The 23,073-nt window shown below is 41.5% G+C and overlaps 1 protein-coding gene across 1 annotated transcript in view; it reads left to right on the forward strand.

Annotated features, from left to right (window-relative positions):
* LOC133481217 (contactin-associated protein-like 4) overlaps window positions 1-23,073 on the forward strand; it is a 91,141-nt gene that overhangs the window by 31,681 nt on the left and 36,387 nt on the right. Inside the window, exons 4-10 of the mRNA XM_061780326.1 lie at window positions 289-436; window positions 1,123-1,317; window positions 6,181-6,356; window positions 7,524-7,667; window positions 9,336-9,603; window positions 12,713-12,856; window positions 15,484-15,655. Of these exons, the coding sequence (XP_061636310.1) occupies window positions 289-436; window positions 1,123-1,317; window positions 6,181-6,356; window positions 7,524-7,667; window positions 9,336-9,603; window positions 12,713-12,856; window positions 15,484-15,655 (1,247 nt within the window). The remainder of the gene's footprint in view (window positions 1-288; window positions 437-1,122; window positions 1,318-6,180; window positions 6,357-7,523; window positions 7,668-9,335; window positions 9,604-12,712; window positions 12,857-15,483; window positions 15,656-23,073) is intronic.

Consider the following 23,073-nt stretch of genomic DNA (forward strand, 5'->3'; position numbering starts at 1 on the left):
TCTTGTAGCTGCTCACCTGAGAACCAGAAGGCCGCATTTAATCCAAGCATGTTTTTTTTCTTTAGCTGCCGAAAAGTGTTGCTTTAAATACAGGGGCTCCCAACATAATTAACAATGGCTATATCTTAGTTTGCTTTGCAGATTGTAAATGCAATCCTGATGTGTGTCCATGTGATTAAGTAACGGATTTATTTGAAATGGTTATCGCTCTCATAACGCTGTCATTCACTGTTGAACGTTTTGTGAAATGTGGACAGTTTAATTTCAAAAAAGACATGCTTTTTCCAGGCTCTTCCAGGCAACAGCAATGCTGACACTGTGGTCCAGTACAAACTTGAACAGATGGTGGTAACTCGTTTTCTCCGCCTCATCCCTCTGGCCTGGAACCCGAATGGGAGGATTGGACTTAGACTAGAAATATATGGCTGTCACTATGGTAATTGACCTGTCTGAACAAAATTTGTGTTATGCATGCATTATTTCCATAAGAAAAGAAGATGGATTATTATTTTTCACTGATTCTAGCTAAATTAGACTCATCATCAAACAACAGTAACTATAGTATATCAAATCCTTTTTTTCAATAAGTTACAAAGTATTTAACTATGTACGACTGTGCTTGATATTGCCGATATTTCTTTTTCCCACATGGATACTTCTTACTACTTTAGACTGACTCAGAAAGGTTTTAAACCCATAATAGCATATGGTGGGTATATGGCGTAAGGGAGATGCTATTTCAAGGGGTAGTACTTAAAAAATATTCTAGAATTGGGAATTAGAAGAATGAGATAAAGTTTGAAATTGTTTTAGCTGATACAAAGTGCTGAACTGAACAGCTGTAAACACTAAAAGGCAGTTTAAATGGTAACATCCATGTGAATTGATACATGATCGAAACTTTTTTTATGGCGATATCATGATTTAATTATTTATGATTATACAGAATATTGTATTTCTGTTGCTCCTTCAGTAAAAGTCTTCAGGTCCCAGGCTTTTTGTAAAAAAAATTCTAAGAGGATCTAAAGCATTTTTATGATCATCTTGTGTGTTCGATAATGTTTTTCTGTGCCGAAAGGCATTTTTCTGATGTTGTTCTTTGTTTGAACTCTGCTCCTGTAGCTTCTGATGTAGCAAACTTTGATGGCAGCAGCAGCGTGCTATACAGATTGAGTGCTCGGTCGAGCCCGATGGCCATTTCTCTGAATTTGAAAACCCCAAAGAATGTTGGGATGCTGCTCCATGCTGAGGGAAAGGGAGATCACAGCCTCAGTCTTGCTTTGGAAAAAGGGAAACTTCTGCTCTTTCACCAACATGGTACATTCTTTTTTCAATCCACAATTTAAGGGTATTGCAGTTTTGTCTTTTATTCTAATTATTCACAAAATTGAGAGGAATTACATGTGTAATATAATTAGCTAGTATTTACTGCATACTATGTCACACATTCTGTATTTTTAAAAGTCATCAAAGTATTAAAACATTAGGATCATTAAGTCTCAGGGTTCTAGTGGATAAATTGATGAGCTCAAAGAATTATCACGGACAGCGAGTGTCCTTACGTTAAATTTTTCTTAAATGAGTCATTTTTAATGCAATTTTTGCTTTGTGTTATTATAATTATTATTCATTTGGTGTTGATTATTGAACAGTTCTTGAGAAGAAACTTCCAATTAGATGCAGCAGAGCTCATAAGTTGAGTAAATGTGATGTTTTCACAAAATATAGATAACAGAAATTTGTCATTGTGAAATGACTCCTTTTTTTCATTCAATATCTTTAATTGTTTGTAAGTGTGAACGTGTGTCTATATGTGCCTCTCCCATTTATTTGAACGAAATTTAACTTCAAATGTGAATATTGTAGGATGAAATAATTTAAATGTAGTGTGAATGGTTGCGTGCCCTGCGATTGGCTTGCGATCAGTTTAGGGCGTACCCCGCTCCTCCGTGACCCTAATGCGAACGAGCGCTATAGAAAATGGATGGTAGAAATTCAATTTGAATTGTTTACGCTATTATGATATAAAAGGCAGCATTCTCAATTTTAGGGCTGAAACCCACAACTGCAGTGAACTTGGAACTTTTGACACATGTTCATAAATTAGTATTAACGTTGTTTGCTTGGAAACTTTTCAGCACTGTCAATACCAGCATGGCTTGTTCATTGTTCTCAGTAGGTGCTTGAGTAGTGGTTGGTATAAGCAGTGTTTCACACTAAATTGGACAATTTGGTAAATGTTGGAGATGAGGATGGAGTCTTTGTGACATGTAAACTCCTCTTTTTGCTTATTCCTTCTTGAGTTTTCCTTCAGTTTACACTGTGACACTTCCTTTTGTGTTTCTGTGTCTGCTTGACATCTCCCCTCGCGTGCTTTCTCTTTTAATGTTTGATGGATGCTGCAACGTGTTAGGATGAATCCTTTGGAGCACAGTGTGTTGCATTTTCTGTCCCTTGGTCTCTTTCAGTGTAGAGCAGTGCGCAAAATAAATTTTGGGGAGGGTGTGTTATTGATGTTTGTGTTCAATTCTCTGTGTTTGCAACATCTACCCCTGCCTTACTCTATGTTGGTTTTGCCATGGAGATTTTATCACCATGGCAACGTGATCTGATTATGCATGTTAAGTAATGAAGCAAGCAGAATATGACATGTACAGTGGTGCCTTGAGATGAGACTTTAATTTATTCTGTGGCCACACTCGTAACTCAATACACTTGTCCGAAATCATTTTTCCTATTGAAAACGGGTCATGTATAAGGCCCTGGTGATCCGCACAAGGAAGAGGTGCAGATGCAGCAAAAATGTCCCCACCACTGCTGCATCCAAAAGTCCCCACATCCAACATTCTGAAGCGGTAGCTTGCATCCACCCTGGCCAGAAAGATGATGGAATACTGTAGATGGGCGAGCTTGCCACAGGGCGCTCTCTTCCTTGCATGCTGCCCCGCAAGGAAAACAAGTGCAGTGTGAAAAGGATTTCATTATTTTTGTTTATGTTTAGTTTGACAGTAAACTTCAACTGGGAGTGGCATTAAACAGCTTGAATCTTATTTTTTTTTAAATCTTTTTTTTAATCTGAATTGTTCACTATTTGTCTGTTGAGTTGAGTTCACTGCCACCATACAGCGCTCTTTTCCCAAGTCTACCCTCACATGTCAAAGCAAAAAAAATCGCTCGGCATTGGAGTCACTCGTATCTCACGACATAACTGTACCGCTCTATTTGGCTCTATTAAAGAACTAATTTTTAGGCATGATTAATCAAGAAGAATTATTGCATTAAGCATGTATTAACTAAGATTAATCACACAATTTCTTTTGACCACACACGCTCCTTTACCCTAAACGCGGATGCATATTTGAAATGCGGCGCAGGTTGCTACAAGGTCAGGGATCAGGGTAATGCTTACGTCAGCGCAAAGATGAGTGAGGAGAAACCTCCTGGTGTGCTCGGCGGCAAATTTTGCTTCAAAATTCACCTCCATGAGACTCTTTTCACTAATTCTTTATTCCATTAGTTTAAGAATTACAGTCTACAGTCTACATTCATTTTAGATTATCTGTGGGAATTTTTGGCCATTCAGTCAGTACCAAAATGGGTTTAGACCAGTCCTTGATTGGTTAATTTATTGATAAAAAGGCATGCCCCATGATTCTATCCATATAGTGCATATGTCACATTAATACGATTCTTACGATTGCCTCTGTTAAGTGACCTTCTCCACACAGCAAAAAGAACCTGACAACAAAATGAAAAGAGACTATTTCTGAATTCTCTCTATTTGGGAGGAGTTTTAATTCCCTGGTGGCATTGGCGACTGTCACTCTCCTGTATTGAGATCTAATCTGTTCTCAGCGTGTGATGCCCGTCACATCTCCCTCCATGACAAAATCTTTTTGTCACCTTTGCTAACCTGGCTCGAAGGGTGGCTAAAAAAAATATCGTATTTGTCACAGAGTCACAGAAAATATTAATGACAATGCATTGATGTATTGCAAAGCGAGAGGGGAAAAAGTCACATCGTCCAATCTTCCAATCTTTCTAATCTGTTGATGTTTTCCTGCTTTCCTCGCAGCCCTCTTTTACTATAATTTTTCCATTCTCTAGACTTTCTATTCTTTTTTACCAACATTTCTCATACATTGCACATATTGCTGTTCCTGCTCCTTGTTAGGTATATCACTGGCCAGTTTCAGGAGCATGCTTTTTGTGCGCAACGCCTCTCTATTGCATACCACATCTGTCTCTCCACTCTCCCATGAGTTTACAGTGGGCAGAGAGTGTAATTTAGCTCAATAGCTTGATGCATCCAGCCAGAGACACTGTCTGCTGGCAGCTCAACAGTTAAGGAGAGGGGGAAAAAAACAAGAATAGAGATATTTATTATATTTCTAGCAGTGTTTGAGAACAGCTCATAGTCTCTCTGGTCCTAAGGCACTGTTAAATACTAATGCATGTCATATGAGGACAACTTGTGAGCTGGAGAAAAAAAAAAAAGCAAATCAAACATGGCTAACCCACAAATTTGAACATAAGTCCATTAAGAACTTAGAGACAGGGCATTTGTTTGTGCACCAGCTAATGATTATTGTATGCATACATAGGAAGGGAGGAATGAGTAACAGCAAAACCGAGACAAACACCCAATATGCCAAGAAGTTGGAATAAAATGATAGCTCATTAAGATTTACGTACCGGTACTTTCTTCAAAAGTCCCATTTCTTCCTTGCTTTGGATTCATCAAAATGTCAGTTCGCTGTAATGTACTTTACTGCTTGCCAATTCAGATCAATTCTCAGCTGTCAAGAGACGCTGTAATAAAAAAGCAGCAAATACACAGCGGCCAGTGAGTGTGTGCTGCCCCTGTGCTTCATGGACAATTGCTGATAAGTGTTGCTGACAAAATTTGAACAGCGTCAGAGAGGCAAACAATTAGTCTACCATTTTTGGATGTTTTGTAAAGGGGTATCTTTTGTCCACAGTTTAGACTATGAAATCAGAACAGACGTGTTTTTTGTTTTTTTTTTGTCCTGTTCAGCTGTTAGGTCAAGCAGAATGGAAGATCTGTATCCCTTTTATGCCGGAACAGTTTTAATGTGTCACGGTGGAGTTTTTAAGCATGTTTCAAATTTCATTTTTTGTATTTATTTATTTTTTTTAATAAAGTGACCCTGGCTATCTGGACAAAGTATGGTAGTAGGTAGAGGGAAAAAATGGCTATGAATTTCAGTTATTCTTTTTTTTTTCCTTCTTTTTTTGGTAATATACTACGTTTACAATGATTTATATGTAGTGGAAGGCTTCTTCTCTTAGCAGCCACAAACTGTGCTTTTTAATATGCAGATTATTTGTTCACAGCAAAAAGATGGCATGTGGAAGTTTGCAACAATGACGACAACAACATTCTATAGTCTAGGTCCACGATGGATGTAATGGATGCAATTTGACATTTTATCGTCCCAAAGTACATAACCCCTCGATTATCCCCGGGTGGTATTTTACTGATCACAAATCAGCGAAGAAAAATAATTATAATCATTAAATTGAATCACTGATGATGTAGTGGTATACTCGCCTGACTTTTGTGCAGGCAGCATGACTTCCATTCCCACTCAGTGACGGTGTGAATGTGAGTGAATGTTTGTCTGTATGTGTCTTGTGAGTGACTGATGACCAGTCAGGGTGTAGTTTGCCTTTTGGCTCAAATCTGAAGCTGGGAAAAGCTTCAGATCCCCCCTGACCTTGAACAAGATAAGCAGCATAGAAAATAGATGGAAGGATCAGGAAATTTTTTTAATGTACAATAAATAAATATAATGTATATAATTCAACATAAAAATAATAGTCCTGGTCTAACAATGTCCTCCAATAAATTATTATTATTATTAAACTGCACAGTAAAGTGGATCCTCTGAATGTTATTCATTGGGGGAAAAAAAATTACTAAAACGTCAGCCAAAGAAAAATCCATTGCACGCTAGTCAATGTTTTGATGCTCGCAGATCTGTGGTTTAGTGACATACCCTGAGGTTTTGCATGATATGCATGAATGACAGTTTATACTCTCAGTTTTTATGCATTTTAGAGGCATACTTATCGTCATATTTGTCTGAAAAGTATGTGCACAGTTGAAAATATCTTCACTTTGACATACACTGCCCCATGTCTTCCATACTACAGGTTTGAGTTCATCCTCTGGCGGTCATGTCCTTTCAACAATGGGTAGTCTACTTGACGACCAACACTGGCACCATGTAAAGCTAGAGCGAATTGGCACCCACCTCAACCTTACTGTGGATAAGAATACACAGTACGTTGTCATACCAGCTGACCTCAGTCACTGGGACATTCACTGGGTGAGAACAAAATTACACAACACAATCAACAACCATTTTGACATGTCAAACATATGACCCTAAAGACAATGCGCAGTACAACATTCATAGATTAATGGATTTTTTTTTAAAGCATGTTGACTATGGCAAGAATAAGGTCTATAACCCTCAATAACTTGTTTTCCTGACACACGCATGCACGCGCGCACACGCACACACATATGCGTGCATATCAAACTCGCCCCCCCCAACCAATCGGCGATGGAGGATGGGGAGGATGATGTAATGACGTGACCAACCGAATTTCATTGTGGCCACATCGTCAGGGGACAGGGGGGTGAGTTGGATGCCCACTCAAACCCGTTTGGATGACCCTCCCCCCACCTCCCAGGTCGGTGTTTTTTTTGTTCTTTGAGTTTAACTTTTTTGTCAACGCCAAAGCGTGTGCTATAAATACATAACATTTAAACAAAAGCCAAAAAAAACAAAATTGTTGTAATTGTACGGCAGTGCACCGACATCCTTGGTCTTTTGGTTTTCTTGCCACCCACACACATGGAATGAGCTGACGACTTTTACCCTCCTAGGTTAGCGTCGCCGTAGGAACGCAGCTCAAAAGGGTCATGTCATATAAACCTCTTTATACCTATGGTTGAGAGGCTCAGGGTTCCCTGTGTCCAGTTTGCACAGCTTCCCGTGCTTGTGTGGTATAGAAAATGGACGGATGCGTGGATTTGAGAAATATTATGCCCTCCATAGTTACATGCAGCTGACAAAAAAATGAAATTTTATGAATCCATGATGTCACATTTTATTCATTCTACTCCAGCATAAAAGGTAGATACTGTAGTGTAAAGGTACTGTAGGATACAGTAGATGGGTTTTACATACAAGAAGAATAACCCTTTAATGTCTCTACAAATGCATTGTTTTATCTGCTAGGTCTATAGAATTTTGAAATGTAACAAAAATGGAAGCAGCGTCATACCCGGAGTAGCTAATGCCACCAATAAATAGTCCCAGTTTTCATCCTTTTCGGTCTTGGGCCTTTTTTGGGGGGTTTTGAACCTGCATCTTTCAATCACCAAGCAAAGTCCCTAGATGGAATTGAACCAATTCATTGGCTTTTGTGTAGATCATTCGAAGTTACCTGGGGTACCTGCTTATGCAGTGATTTTCTTTGTGCAGTTAAGTGTAGGAGCCGTCCAAAGTCCCGAACTTAAGTCAAACCCCTACAAGAAGAATTTCAATGGCTGTGTGGAAAACCTGCATTACAATGACCTCAACCTGATTGACATGGCAAAACAAAACAACCCTCAGGTCACTGTGGTGGTAAGTTAGCATCTTCTCACATTTAATGTACTACAACTGCTAAACTGTGGTGCCATCAAGTAGTTATCGACTCCTTTATCCTGTATATAGCTTGTTTTTTTTTTAAATATAGATCATTTGTTTTGTTTTCAGCTTTTTATACCAAGAATGTTGTATGAAATGGATAATAGAAACATATATTGTTTTAATGGCAAAAAACACTGGAACAAGTTGACAAGCATAGTCTGTTCCATAACTTCCAAATTATCAATTTTGAACATTTTTTTCTTTCATTACGTAATGTAAATGAATTTGTTCTTGTCTCAATTTGCTGCCATTATACAACTTTCATTAATTGCAGAATCAGTTTTCCAAACCATCATGTAAGTACAGTATAAAGCGAAGATAACCACTGTACCATATATTGGCCTTTGTATAAAGGAATAAATTCGTCGAACGGATTAGTTCGATTTACGTTTTAACGTCACAATCAAACTATTTTTGTCTCAAAATGGGCACCATGTCTCTTTTTATATGTCTAAAATTTAGGACAAAGCGACAAAAAACCTCTTATCAGTCTCATAATTTGAAGGTTGCTACATTTAGGAAATAGGAATTCTAGATCGCAGAGGTTTCATTATTAAACTCAAAACACACACAAAACACAACACGGATTGAAATTTTATAGAATATTAAATGAACTCTATGAGGGATCTATAGGGAAACACACAGAGGCGTTAACTACAAAAATAAAATAACACTAAGGGCAAACAAATAATGGCGAAAGAAAGAAAAATAGGTGTACGAAAAGGGAAATAGGATATTGTGTGTTGCTGGGCTAAAATTGAAAATGTGAGCGTTTAATGCGTTGAGTCAGAGCGAGAGAGCGCAAAGTTGGGATTTTCGGGTGAAGCTAGTATCTTCCCCAAAATTATTAGGCACTAATTGTGTACACGCTGGCAATGGTTGTTGTGTCCTACTCATGACCGTAGATCCGTGGGTCTTTTTGGATGGTCTTTCTCCTTGCATCTCAGACGGAAAATGAAGCAGGTTTGGTTGAAGAAGAAGATGCACAAAAATAACAGTTGCAGTGACAACCGGGCCATAGTCACTGCACCACTGTATAATAGAACTAAATACATATAAAGTAAAATGACTCACCTTTTTTGCAGCATGATAACAGTTTAACATCACCTAGTGGAGTTTTATAGGTATTACTGGAATTGAATGTGTTTTTAATTAAAAGTAAAATAAAATGAAAACATCGGGGGGGGAACAAAAACATACTTAGAATTTGACTTTTAGTTACGTGTTGGTGATGTCTCGCGTGGCATCACACGTGATGGCTGTTCAACCACCGTTTAGTCTGACTTCGAGACATAATGATCCTGAACAACTTTGGAGGAGTTTGACGTTGGGGATTCCCCTGCCCAAGCATTTTCTTCGACCCAACATGTCTGCAATGTTTTTGTTTTTTTTTCCAACTAAACTTGGCATTTTTTGGTTAGGTGCATCACAGAAGTGCAGCTTGATCCAAGTTTTAATTTTATATAGTGCTTCACTATTTACATTTGACTGTTAAACTCTTGTGAGAACCTGTTTTTCAGAGAGCTCCTAATGAGACGTGTCACCAAAAGGTCATATTTGTTTTTTTTCACATTGCATTCTTTCTTTCTTTCTTCTTCTCAGGGCAATGTGACTTTTTCTTGTGATGAGCCAATTTCAGTGGCTGTAACGTTCACTGACTCCCAGAGCTTCCTCCAGTTGCCTGGACACACAACGAAGGCATCAGGGCTCGACGTTATAGCTTTACAATTCCGGACATGGAATGAGGAGGGACTACTGCTCACCTTTAACATTCTGCAGCAGCATAGAACTCTCTGGCTATACCTGAGTGATGCCAGACTCCAACTACAGATCAATGACACTGTCAGGGTGCTGCTCGAGCTCAATACAGGTTGGTCATATAGTACGTGCAGTATGTTGTGAAAAAGTATTTGCCCCCTTATCAAATTCGGATTTTTGCATAGTTTCCTCCCTTTGATATTTAAGATCATAAAACTAATGTAAAATATCAGACAAAAATAATAAAAGTAAACATAAAATGTAGTTTTAAAATGGTGATTTTATGTGTTAAGGGGGGAAAAAAACTATTCAAAGCTGCGTGGAGCTGTGTGAAAAGGTAATGGCCCCCTAAACCTCAAAACTGGTTGGACCTCAGCAGCAACAACTGAAATCAAGCATTTTGCCATTTTCTATAACTGACAATGAGTCTTTCACATCTCTATGGAGATATTTTATTTTACTCTTCCTTGCATAATTCTTTTAACTCTGCAACACTGGAGGGTTTTTGAGCATGATCGGCCTGTTTAAGGTCATGGACAGCATTTCAATCGGATTCAAGTCTGGACTTTGACAAGGCCACTCCGAAACCTTATTTACTTATTCATTCATCCATTCATTCATTCATTTATTAAGCAATCCAGAAGTTTGACTTGCTGGTGTGTTTGGACCGTTGTCCTGCTGCAGTACCCAATTTAACAGGTGTGGAGATAATCAGGCTTGTGTGTGATCAGTGAAAAGGAACCAAAATATGTGATGAGGGGAACTATCTTTTCACACAGGGTGAGGTAGCATAGTTTTTCCCCCCCTTAATAAATAAAATAATTTAAAAACAGCATTTTAAAGCACTGAATAATATGGCTTCATCCTCCCTCTCTGAACTTTTACACCCTTATACTCCAACACGGTCTCTGAGGTCTGCCGACAGATGTCTCCTCGTCGTCCCAAGAGAAAAGTTGAAACACAGGCCCAAACTCTGGAACCCTGCAGGTTAGATTAGCCCCCCCAATAAAAAAATAAATAAATGTTCTCCCTGGCTTTATCAGACCATGTATGAGAGTTGTTAGTGTGTGGTGTTATTTTGTGATTTTATTGTGTTTTTGAAAAGAGCGTTTTTATGTCCTACATTTGTTTTATATTATTGGCACCCCGGCTGGCCCCTGCTGCACAGAGCCGCTCACTACAGAGTCGAGGTGCACCCGGCCGAAGACACCAATGGTGATGGATGCCGTCAAGCTGAAGACTTTATTGGGCCTTTTTGGCCTGTGGGACTCCTGAGGCAGCTGATGGGTACCGGCTGGCCAAGCAGAATGCAGATTTGGTGGTCGCTGAAGCAAAAACTCGGACGTGGGAGGAGTTCGGTGAGGCCATGGAAAAAGACTTTCGGACGGCTTTGAGTAAATTCTGGTCTACATACGGCTGTTCGCTTCATCAAGCCGTGATCTCCAACTCTCACTGGAGCGGTTCGCAGCCGAGTGTGAAGCGGCTGGGATAAGAATCAGCACCTCCAAATCTGAGACCATGGTCCTCAGTCGGAAAGTGTGGCGTGCCCTCTCAGGGTCGGGGATGAGATCCTGCCCCAAGTGGAGGAATTAAAGTATCTTGGGGTCTTGTTCACGAGTGAGGGAAGAATGGAATGCGAGATCGACAGGCAGATCGGTGCAGCATCTGGAGTGATGCGGACTTTGTGTCGGTCCGTTGTGGTAAAGAAGGAGGCGAAGCTCTCGATTTACCGGTCGATCTATGTTCCTACCCTCACCTATGGTCATGAGCTGTGGGTCGTGACCGAAAGAACAAGATCCTGGATGCAAGCGGCCGAAATGGTTTTCTTCCGCAGGGTGTCCCGGGCTCTCCCTTAGAGATAGGGTGAGAAGCTCGGACATCCGGGAGGGAGGACTCTCAAAACACATGCCAAAGAGGACATTTTGAACGCTATAAAGGCTGTAGACAAGGGAATGAGCTATAGGAAAGCTGCAGAACAGTTTGGAATTGAGTGAAGAAAGTGATGGTGGGGACGAAAGTAGAGAAACCAGTGATTCATTAGAGTCAGACAGTTCTGAGACAAGAACCTCTTATGAAAATTGCAAAAAGAAGACAAATGAGGTAGAGTATGTCCTGTTTGAGTACGATCAGGAAATCTATCCAGGGATTGTGACAGAAAAAGAAGACAAGCAATGGTAAGAAGTGGCTCAAACTGGAAGTAGCCAAAACACGAGGATGTCCTCTGGTATCCAGTGGAAAACGTCACACATAAAATTGTGAAGCCCAAAGAGCTCAACAAAGGACTCCTGGAAAAAAAGGAACTTAAGCACAAACTCATACAACCTCAATGTTCATGTTTGTATTTGATAACGGCATTTTAGGAGGAAATGTGAGATTCTGTGGCATTCCAGAATCTCAGACATACATTTGTTGTTCACCTGTCGTTTCTAAAAACAATATTAAAACCCGCTTAGGTGAAAGGGGGATATCAACCGAAACAATTGTGTCCCCAAAAGTCCAAAGCTGGGGTAATAAGGGACAGTCAATAATAAAAAAATAATAATTATAATGGGATGGAAATAATCAATCACCATTTAAACCAATTAGAAGAGTGACCAGGTAGTCACAAAATGGCATATGTCTCTGTCGTCCATATGGTGTTTGTTTCCCGGAATAATCAGAAAACCTCGTATTACCCCAGCTTATAGTACATTCTCTTTTATTATGTTTTATAGTTTTATAGTTTAAAAAAATAATAATAATAACAATAAAAACAAATTTTGGGGTGTTCTTTGTGCACGCCAGAACACATTAATGGAATTTAAATTCATTTCAATTGGGAAAATGTATTTGATATACAAAGTAAATTAAGTTACGAGTGGTCACGGAACAAATTAAACTGGTAAGTCAAGGTACAGTATATCTCCAGAAGCAATATGAGTTAAGATTGAAGTAGTCTTTCCAGCATTAATCCAAGCTTTATATTTTTAGTCTCCATGCCGAGCCTTGAGCTGAATTCAGGTTTATTCTGTCAGACATGACATGACAGACTAGGCTGTACTGAACCCTTCTCATGATGAGTGAACTTTCTATATAATTGTTTTTCCTCATGTAAGAAAGATCAATCTGCTATTGATCATATTCCAGAAATGCCATGTTAAATGTTTTTGATCCGATGTGGGTTTATAAACAATGTTTCACATCGGGCAACTTGATTTTAAGTTGACATTTATGTGTGTCAGGTTCGGGGCTGAACGATGGTCAGTGGCATTCAGTGGAGCTGAGTTGTGGACAAGATCACCTGAGTATCGCAGTTGACAAAGATGAAGGTGCTACTGCTCACACTGCAGGCATCCCGCATCCTGATGGTCAACTATTCTTTGGTGGTAAGAAAACATGATCAAAGCAATATTATAGGATATTAAATATATTTTTGATTCAGTGCAAAATGTCAACACTAGGATAACCCACAGTTTAATAGTAAAAGCTTAAAATGGGATGTAATCAGTAATTGGCTGTTAGGCAGCAGTGCCTCGCAGACCTGACACCCAAACAAGGGACACTCTCCCGCCCCTCGGGCTGGGCGCGTAATGGCTGCATTGGGGGGGGGGACGTCTGGCTCCCCTGGGGGTGTAGGGGGGGTGCGGGGGGCGCGGTGTGGGGTGGGGGATTTTGTCTGGGGGGCTGGCATTTGGTCCCAGGGGCCCCCACCGGGTAGCCAGTTGTCAGGCGCCTCGGTGGGGCCGGCAGACCGCCCTGGGTCCCTCGGTGTGGGACGTGTGCCGTCCACCGGGCTGCTGTCAGGTGGATCCCTAGGCCCAATCTTGCCCCTCGATTGATTGGGTGGGGTCCTCAGCCTCCGCGGTGCAGGCACAGCAATTACAGGACACTTCTGTCAGTTTTGTGCATGTAAAACGGTGTCAATTCACTTGCATGTGTCCGCAGGCACAAACCCCACAAATAACTCATGAATATGCAAATCGCTTGTGTATCCCTTCACTTATACTCTCGTTCTGTAGACTTTTATAATTTACATAGTTAACCCCACCAGACTTCAGTTGTACAGCCGGGTTCACGACCCTTGTCCTGCATGCTTCTTCTCCTGTCCTTGTCCTGTTCTATCTTGTCCTGTCCTTCCCTCACTGGATGTAGCACTACAGCCCATGCAACACTCATATTTCTGTTTCATTGTTGTAGATAATGTAATGATTTACTTCTCTCATCCTGTTTACAATTAGTGCTTTGTCTTTTGTCTTTGTTTCTCTCTCCCCTCTAGAAAATTTGTTCTGTTCGACTGATCGACTCTGATTCTCAATAAACTTCAATTATAATAGTAAGAAACCACAGCGGAAGCTTAAAAACTCCACTGTGACACAGTAAAACTGTTCCGGCATAAAAGGGATACTGATCTTCCATTCTGCTTGACCTAACAGCCGAACAGGACAAAACAAAAAAAATCCGGCTTCCCCTGTGTTTGCATGTTCTCCCCGTGTCTGCGTGGGTTTCCTCCTGGTACTCCGGTTTCCTCCCACATCCCAAAAACATGCATGGTAGGTTAATTGAAGACTCTAAATTGCCCGTAGGTGTAAATGTGAATGCGAATGGTTGCTTGTTTGTATGTGCTCTGCGATTGGCTGGCAACCAGTTCAGGGTGTACCCCGCCTTTCACCCGAAGATAGCTGGGATAGGCTCCAGCACGCCCGCGACCCTAGTGAGGATAAGTGGTAGGGAAAATGGATGAATGTATATTAAACAAAAATTTCCCTTAGCATTGCATTTCTGTGTCCCCATCATCTCCCTCTTTTGTCATCTTTATTTGTTTTGTGAAATTTCTCTTCACTTTTCTTATACCACAGGACCACAGGCCAAAAGTTATTGTCTTTTCTCTATGCACCTTTTTTTCTTTAATTTGGCAAACTATGACAGTCTCAAGTGTGTGTTTCACTGAATAAAAATAACTGACAACACCTTTAATATATTCCATGTGGACTTTTCCAGTCAAAACATAATTCTTTATGATTAAGAATATTGCATGCAAGCATAACGATGTATGGTTGTCCATCTCATTTGCATGAAATATATAAAACAACAAAAATGTATCACAGTCACAAAGACGCTCCTGCTGTCAATCTGTCAGAGTGCCTTAAAATTAAAGTGATAATACACAATTAATAAATTTTCTCACTCTCCTCTTTTCTGTTGGGAGCTGTCAAACTGCACCTAATGGTCTCACTATAATTAAAGTAATGTAGAGCCTGTAACCTGAACAGCAGGGAATAATCATCAGCCTCAAGAAAGAATATCTGATAGATAATATGCAGGGCGTTTACTGTGTAGTGGTGGAGAGAATTCCTTTATATTAACATGGTACAGTATCAATGATCTGAAACACTTTTAAATTAAAACAAGCAGAATAAAGACTAAACCGTGCATGTCAACCGAATAAAAGTAAAAATGCATTGTCGAAGCTCATTACAATATATCCTGCCAGACATTTCCACTTGTTTCTCATGCATTGTGATAGAAAAATGAAAGCACAATTAGTATCCACTCTGCTGGCTTTAATTATAATTATTACATATTGGGATGGCCCCTCTTCAGTCAAGTGTCCAATAAGGCTTGCCCTAGGCTCAATTTCTTTTTCCTAAATGTGGTTAAGTCATAACGCTTTCTCAAAGACATGCTGAAACACTGTACATATTTTAAAATAAAAGCTCTGCATTACCATTCATGGATATGGTTGCTCCTCTGCATTTAAGACTCTCTTTTTAAGTTTCTCTTGCTCACATTCACATAACAATGGCCCAGGAAGCCTCTGACTGAAAACTCCTTGAGTAATTTAATCAGCATAAGAATGTTGCAGTGTTGAGTGCTGCGATTTGCACTTTGCTCTCATATAATTTACATAATTTAGTTTAATTGTGTGGTAATTATACATCAGCATCAGAGTAGACACTAGTCAACAACAGTGGTAGCAATTCCATTAACTGTTGTCATGCATATTGTTCCTCAGGCTGTCCTCCACTGGGTGGGAATCACAAGTGTAGGAACCCCGTTGCAACCTTCCAGGGTTGTATGCGCCTTGTGACTGTGAATAAACATCCAGTGGACTTCATCAAGATTCAGCATAGGCCGCTGGGAAATTATAGCCACTTGCAGATTGATATGTGTGCCATCACCGACAGGTAAAGCTCCAAAAAGCAATGATTGCACTGACCTTGCAAAACCAAGCCACAACACACTGGTCATTCCTTATTACATTTTTTTTTTTTTTTTTATTATTTTATTTTTTTTGACAGCTTTTCTGTTCATTGAACCCAATAAAGTTTGGTAAATCAAGTTAATCCAATAAAAGTAACAAGTCATTAGCCTAATAGCATAATTTACTAAGTCATTTAACATTTGTGTAAAACAAAAAAAATCAAATTCAACAGACACAAGTTGTCATGGTCTGTGTTTTGGTTTGGGTTGTGTTTAGTTTTGTTCAATGTTTTCCTGTGTTCCATGTTTGTCGTGTGCTCATTAGGTTGTTGTGTCCACCTGTTCTCGTCTACTTTGTCGACCAATCAGCTCTCTCTAGCCACTCGTCTTGTCCAGGTGTTCCTCGTTGTCTCGTCAATTTGTTTGTATTTAGTTCCCTGGTTTCTTTCAGTTCTCGTCGGTTCATTGTCGTTGTCACATGTCTTGCCATGTCATTGTCGCTCAGGTATTTCACCAGTCATGTCTTGTTTCTTGTTTTGGGTTCACTCAAGTGTTTCTTTGTTACTTTGTGTTTAGATTTTGGACTTTATTAATTTAGCATTTAGACTTTTTCATGATCTTTGTTTTCCTTTGTTTTTGGAATTAAATATTATTATTTTGAGATTCCCGCACTCCTGCCTTGCCTCCCTGCTTCCCTGCAATTGGGTCCACCATGTTCTTGCCTTGCATTCCTCGCCGTCGCCCTAAACATGTTCATGACAGAATGAACCGACCTATGCCCGTCTATTAAACCTCTCTTTTTGGAAACTGTCAATTTGTTTTGGAGTCGTGCATTTTTGGGTCCTATCCTCTGTTCCGTTCATGACAGAACGAACTGGCCCTGATTTAGTTAACCTCCTGTCGGATTCTGACTCTGACACAGATTTAGATTTTTCTGGTTCCTTCCCTAGTTTATCCCGTCCTCGTCAGTTTTTGTCACGTTTCCACGTTTCCAACCCCCACATTGACTGGTCCTCTGGGCAGGTTATATCATGGGGCAGCAATTGCGCCCGGAACTGTTTCAAGCCGCCACGTGATGTTCAGGGTCATGTTTCTAAGGACACTCCACAGACCCCATCTGCGGATCCTGATTTATCTCAAGTGCCCACCCCTCAGGTCAGTCTGGTGGCCATCCAGGTCACCCGAGGTGAGGTGCTTGGCTGGCGCTCGTCCAGCGGCCGCCACCCGTCCACGCTCCGGCGGCGCTCGTCCAGCGGCCGCCACCCGACCACGCTCCGGCGGTGCTCGTCCAGCGGCCGCCACCCGACCCTATTGCCTGGCCCCTGCATTACCATTGGGTTCGGCACCGTGGCCGTCCGCCTGAATGGCCCTGTAAAGACCCTGGTGCTTGGCGTCCTGGACGACCTCCTGAACCGCTCAGCCAAGCACCTCACCTCGGGTGGCCTGGATGGCCACCAGACTGACCCGAGACCTGGTGCACTCTTCCACTCCCGTACCCTCTACTCCCACACCTCAATGGCGGCAGGCTGAGGAAGCGACTGCAGCTCCCGTTCCGGCTCCTCTGCAGCTGCGCCAGGCTCCCGTTCCGGCTCCTCGGCAGCTGCGCCAGGCTCCCGTTCCGGCTCCTCGGCAGCTGCGCCAGGCTCCCGCACCGGCGGCGCTCGTCCAGCGGCCGCCACCCATCCTTGCTCCGGCGGCGCTCGTCCAGCGGCCGCCACCCGTCCTTGCTCCGGCGGCGCTCGTCCAGCGGCCGCCACCCGTCCTTGCTCCGGCGGCGCTCGTCCAGCGGCCGCCACCCGACCCTGCTCCGGCGGCGCTCGTCCAGCGGCCGCCACCCGTCCTTGCTCCGGCGGCGCTCGTCCAGCGGCCGCCACCCGTCCTTGCTCCGGCGGCGCTCGTCCAGCGGCCGCCACCTGTCCTTGCTCCGGCGGCGCTCGTCCAGCGGCCGCCACCCGTCCTTGCTCCGGCGGCGCTCGTCCAGCGGCCGCCACCCGTCCACGCTCCGGCGGCGCTCGTCCAGCGGCCGCCACCCGACCACGCTCCGGCGGTGCTCGTCCAGCGGCCGCCACCCGACCCTATTGCCTGGCCCCTGCATTACCATTGGGTTCGGCACCGTGGCCGTCCGCCTGAATGGCCCTGTAAAGACCCTGGTGCTTGGCGTCCTGGACGACCTCCTGAACCGCTCAGCCAAGCACCTCACCTCGGGTGGCCTGGATGGCCACCAGACTGACCTGAGGGGTGGACTCTGTACCTTCCTCCAGGCCCCCTTCCGCCCACCCTGGGTTGATGACTTTTTGGTTGTTGTTTGGGGAATGTCTGGGATCCGTTCCTTTAGAGGGGGGGTACTGTCATGGTCTGTGTTTTGGTTTGGGTTGTGTTTAGTTTTGTTCAATGTTTTCCTGTGTTCCATGTTTGTCGTGTGCTCATTAGGTTGTTGTGTCCACCTGTTCTCGTCTACTTTGTCGACCAATCAGCTCTCTCTAGCCACTCGTCTTGTCCAGGTGTTCCTCGTTGTCTCGTCAATTTGTTTGTATTTAGTTCCCTGGTTTCTTTCAGTTCTCGTCGGTTCATTGTCGTTGTCACATGTCTTGCCATGTCATTGTCGCTCAGGTATTTCACCAGTCATGTCTTGTTTCTTGTTTTGGGTTCACTCAAGTGTTTCTTTGTTACTTTGTGTTTAGATTTTGGACTTTATTAATTTAGCATTTAGACTTTTTCATGATCTTTGTTTTCCTTTGTTTTTGGAATTAAATATTATTATTTTGAGATTCCCGCACTCCTGCCTTGCCTCCCTGCTTCCCTGCAATTGGGTCCACCATGTTCTTGCCTTGCATTCCTCGCCGTCGCCCTAACCATGTTCATGACACAAGTCCAGTTGCCTTTAGGCTACCTCTGCAGATGATCATGACCTGGATGACTGAGAATCATCCATACATCCATCCATTTTCTGAGCCGCATCTAATCACTTGGGTCGCGGGCGTGCTGGAGCCTATCACAGCTATCATCGGGCAGGAGGCGGGGTACACCCTGAACCGGTTGCCAGCCAATCGCAGGGCACACATAAACAAACAACCATTCGCACTCACGTTCACACCTACAGGCAATTTTAGAGTTGTCAATGAACCTACTACGCATGTTTTTTGGATGTGGGAGGAAACCAGAGTGCCCGGAGAAAACCCACGCAGGCACGGGGAGAACATGCAAACGCCCCACAGGTGAGGCCGGGGATTGAACCCCGGTCCTCTGAACTGTGAGGCCAACGCTCTAACCAGACGCCCACCGTGCCGCCGACTGAGAATCAACATAAAGAAAAACAAACAAACAGATTTTAGCAAGCACTTTTTTTTTTAATTGATATTGCAACAAGTTAAAAATGACTTACTGTGTCACTTATGCTATTAGGCTAACAAAATACAATTGCATGTACCTTGTTGACAAAGTAAACATCTTTTTAGTATGCAGTCCAAACTATTACAGACCATTTGTCAGTCCCTGGGGGGGTGGCGGGGGTGGGAGGGGTGCGCTTTAACTCGAGCTATCTAAATTAGAGAGAAAAACAGTTCAATTACCCAAATGAAAACATAGTAGCGTGTGCTGTTTGTAATAAAAAAGAATTCCCACTATATCTTGACAGCAGTGTGCTCGTAAGGAAAAAAAGAAAAAGAGCACATTTGTGAGACAATAAAAGTAATTCCAAAAACAAGTAAATGTGAATAGCAATTACAAACAAAAAAGAGGTGGACAGAGCCACAGGGGAAAGAAGGTACAAGTTAACACAAAACAATCGACCGACACAAGATAAACTGATTAAAAATAATAAATAAATAAATAAATAAATAAACAAAAGTACTCCATCCCAGAAACAAAGCATTCTAAAGTGCTTCTGGAAGCCATGAGGTGGAAGCCAACTGGTAAAAAGTGAGGTCAAACAAGAACAATAAATTTGCGGGTTTGCGAGCCGTGTCGCCTCGTTTCAACCCTTATAAATAGTATGTAAAGCATCAAATGTTGTTTTACATCAATACTAACCTATATTCATGGCTGTGGATGAAAAAGCGAAGTTTGTGACCAGAATGTACATTCAAATGAATGGAGCCGGCGAGCTTCCTTACAAATATCCACATTTTCCCTTTAATTCTCGACAACATCCTCTCTCTTGAGTTACCTGCTTGTTCCTTAACTCAATTAATATTTTTGTGGTTTAAGAAATCTGATAAACTACAATATATTGTATATACTGCATCAAACGCCAATAAAGGCTCGCTGTTCATTGTCCATATATACAATCGCTCATTGTGTGTGTGTGTGTGTGGGTGGGGGGGGGGGGGGGGGGGGATGTGTCGGCAACTCTTATTTTTAAGCGATGGTCCGGTCCAGTCAGTTTCGACCACGTTACACAGAGTGTGGCTTTAGGGTTAATTGCATTTATATTATCGCCGCCACACGTAAAAAGTCACATACATCTTTTACCATCTGGAAGCAGCAGGGCATGTTCTACCGGGAAACAGCAGCCAATCATAGTGCAGCGCCGCATGTCCTGGAGCCTTTAATATTGGAGGAGGGCATGTCCTGCGAGGAAAAAAATCTGTGATATGATATGTTCCCTTTCCGGTTTGTGTCACTTGTAATTTGTTTTGGCTTTTTTAAATTAGTTTCGTGTTTTGTTAATTTGTTTTCTGAAAAGTGTTTTGGTTTTCTGAAAAGTGTTTTGGTTTTAGCAAAGCAAAGCAAATGTATTTATATAGCGCATTTCATACACAAATTTCATTTCATGATTAAATGTATTTAAAAACAAAGAATAAAAACGGCTTATAAACATTTACAACAAAGAGAACAAAAATAAAAGTAAAATTAAAACAGCATACAGTGCAAGAAATATTTAAAAGTGGAAATGCTCTAAAAAGCATGAAAAAAAGAAGATTTCTTTTCAACCTGGACTTAAAAACATGCACACTTGGGGCTGACATAACTTTCTGTTGGCAACTTATTCCATTTGTGTGCAGCATAATAGCTAAATGCTGCTTCACCATGTTTGCTTTGGACTCTGTGCTTCACTATTTGACCTGAGTTTGTCGATCTCAGAGCCATAATGGGTTCATATTCCATTCACATTTCTTTCATGTATTTAGGACTTAAACCATTTAGTGATTTATAGACCAGTAACAGAACTTTAAAATCTATTCTAAAGCTGACTGGAAGCCAGTGTAAATACTTTAGAATTGGAGTAATATGCTCTGACCTCTTTGTTCTGGTCAGAACCTGAGCAGCAACATTCTGAATGAGCTGCAGCTGTTTAATGCTCTTTTGGGGGAGTCCAGTCAGAAGACCATTACAATAGTCAAGTCTACCTGAGATAAAAGCATGGATGAGGTTCTCCTGGTCTGCTTGACACATGCAAGCCTTCACTCTGGATATGTTCTTCTGATGGTAGAAGGCAGTTTTAGTAATTGATTTGATATGACTGTTGAAAGTCAGGTCGGAATCTGTCAGAACACCAAGTTTTCGGATTTAGTCTATGGTTTTTAAAGAGATTTTATTTACTAACAGCAATCCTCTTTTCTTTATTGCCAAAAACGGTTATCTCAGTTTTGTTGTGTTTTAATAGAAGAAAATCTTGGCTCACAAATCATTCTTTACCTCCATGAAAAATAGGAGATCGTGACAACTCGCAAAAGGAGATGATGTCTTTTGATGAAATGGTCAATCAATATCTAGAGCTCACTTTAAATATCTGCTGCAAATGTAAGAAAATTCATTAGAACTCAACTAAACCAAACACGATGCATTCCCTCAGTGTCTATCATAGAAAAACTAATAATTAGAAAGTGTTTAGAGAAGGGCTTAATTTCCAAAATGTGTAAATCCCTGGTCGATGGATGTAGAGAAACATCTGTGGAAAGGGTAGTGGCATGGAGAAGGAACCTATGGAACATGAAAGACTGGGAAGAGGCATGTACTAAAGAATAATCAAAAACTACCAATATCTGCCTGAAATTACTGCAATATTACCGGTTAATGTAAAGGTATATTATTCCAGAAAAACTCCACAGATTTAAAATTGAGATCTGAAATACAAAAAACAATCTGGCCAAAAGTAAAGCACTGCATCAAAGAAATTCAGCTCCTATTAATCCCACGGTTGTTTAACCTAGGTTTGTAACAAGAAAACATGAAGATTTTAAAAGAACCAACAACATTTTCTAGATTTAAGCTTTTTTAATATAGAAAAAAAAGTTGGTTTCATTCATACATTTTAGATAGTATGAAAAGTGGTTTTACTTTTCTTAAAATTAAATTGCAATATGAATGTCATTGTTCAGCAATTCTGAAGTCTAGTAGTTGGGCAGTTATGAGACTATGTAGGTGGTACTTTTTTTTGGTTTGTTTTTTGTCATAAGCACTATTACCCATTGGTGAGATGGGGACTCCCACTCTGCACCAAATGAAACTGTGATCAGAAACAGAGTCGGCTTTTGAAGTGAAATCAGGAGTCCTGTGGTTGACGATCAAATGTAGTATTTTGTCTTTGAAACCTGTTCATCTGGCTCATTCCCCTGAGCAAGGACAAAATTTATGAAAATAACTTGCTTGGCACAGGCTTCAGAACTGATGTTTTTTCACATTTCTTCCCACTACACAAAACAGACTATTACTATACTTGATGCTGAGATAATGATCATAGTTGAGCAGTTGAGAATAATTTCCTATTGTGGCCACAACTTGAGTGAGAACAAAATTGGATTGTACAACTGCTTTTCTTCAAATGGAGCAAATAAGGACAGCACTCGCTCTTGTGGTAAGAATCTGACTGCAGGATTTGAATCTTGGTTGGTCATTTCCAAATGAATTATGCACACAATAATTTACTGACATTTTCCCCTGGTCTCTTTTGACCATTTCTCTCAAACCATAGGCACATAGTCCGTTTTTCCATGGTTTCATTTCAGTTTCCAGGTACGGTTGGCATTCCAATCACTGTCATCACCCCACTTTGATTCTCTTCATCTATTTTTGCCTCCACCTCAATCGGCACTGCACCTCATCACCTTTCTCAGCTTCTCCCTGCGGCTTCCTCATTCACCAAAAGTTTTTTTCTTCTTCCCTTTGGTATTACATCTTTATCCGGATTATTCTGTATGGTATTCACAGCCTTGAACTTGGTCTGAGAATCATTAAAAATATACAAAGCAATGTTCGAAATGCCAGGAACTGTTTGCCATGGATGACCCTGCCAGGGGCATAAAGCCCCAGACAACTTAGCTCTTAGGATCACTGGGACACACAAACATCTCCAACATGATAAGGTGAAGGCTCAGGGAGGAGAGGGAAGGGCAAACAGGTCCTCGGTGAGGGAACAGACAAAGCACGGATAAAAGACACCCTATGACGAGTAAAATAAATG

This window comes from Phyllopteryx taeniolatus, chromosome 7 (genome assembly GCF_024500385.1).
Source record: "Phyllopteryx taeniolatus isolate TA_2022b chromosome 7, UOR_Ptae_1.2, whole genome shotgun sequence".
Classification (NCBI taxonomy): Eukaryota; Metazoa; Chordata; class Actinopteri; order Syngnathiformes; family Syngnathidae; genus Phyllopteryx; species Phyllopteryx taeniolatus.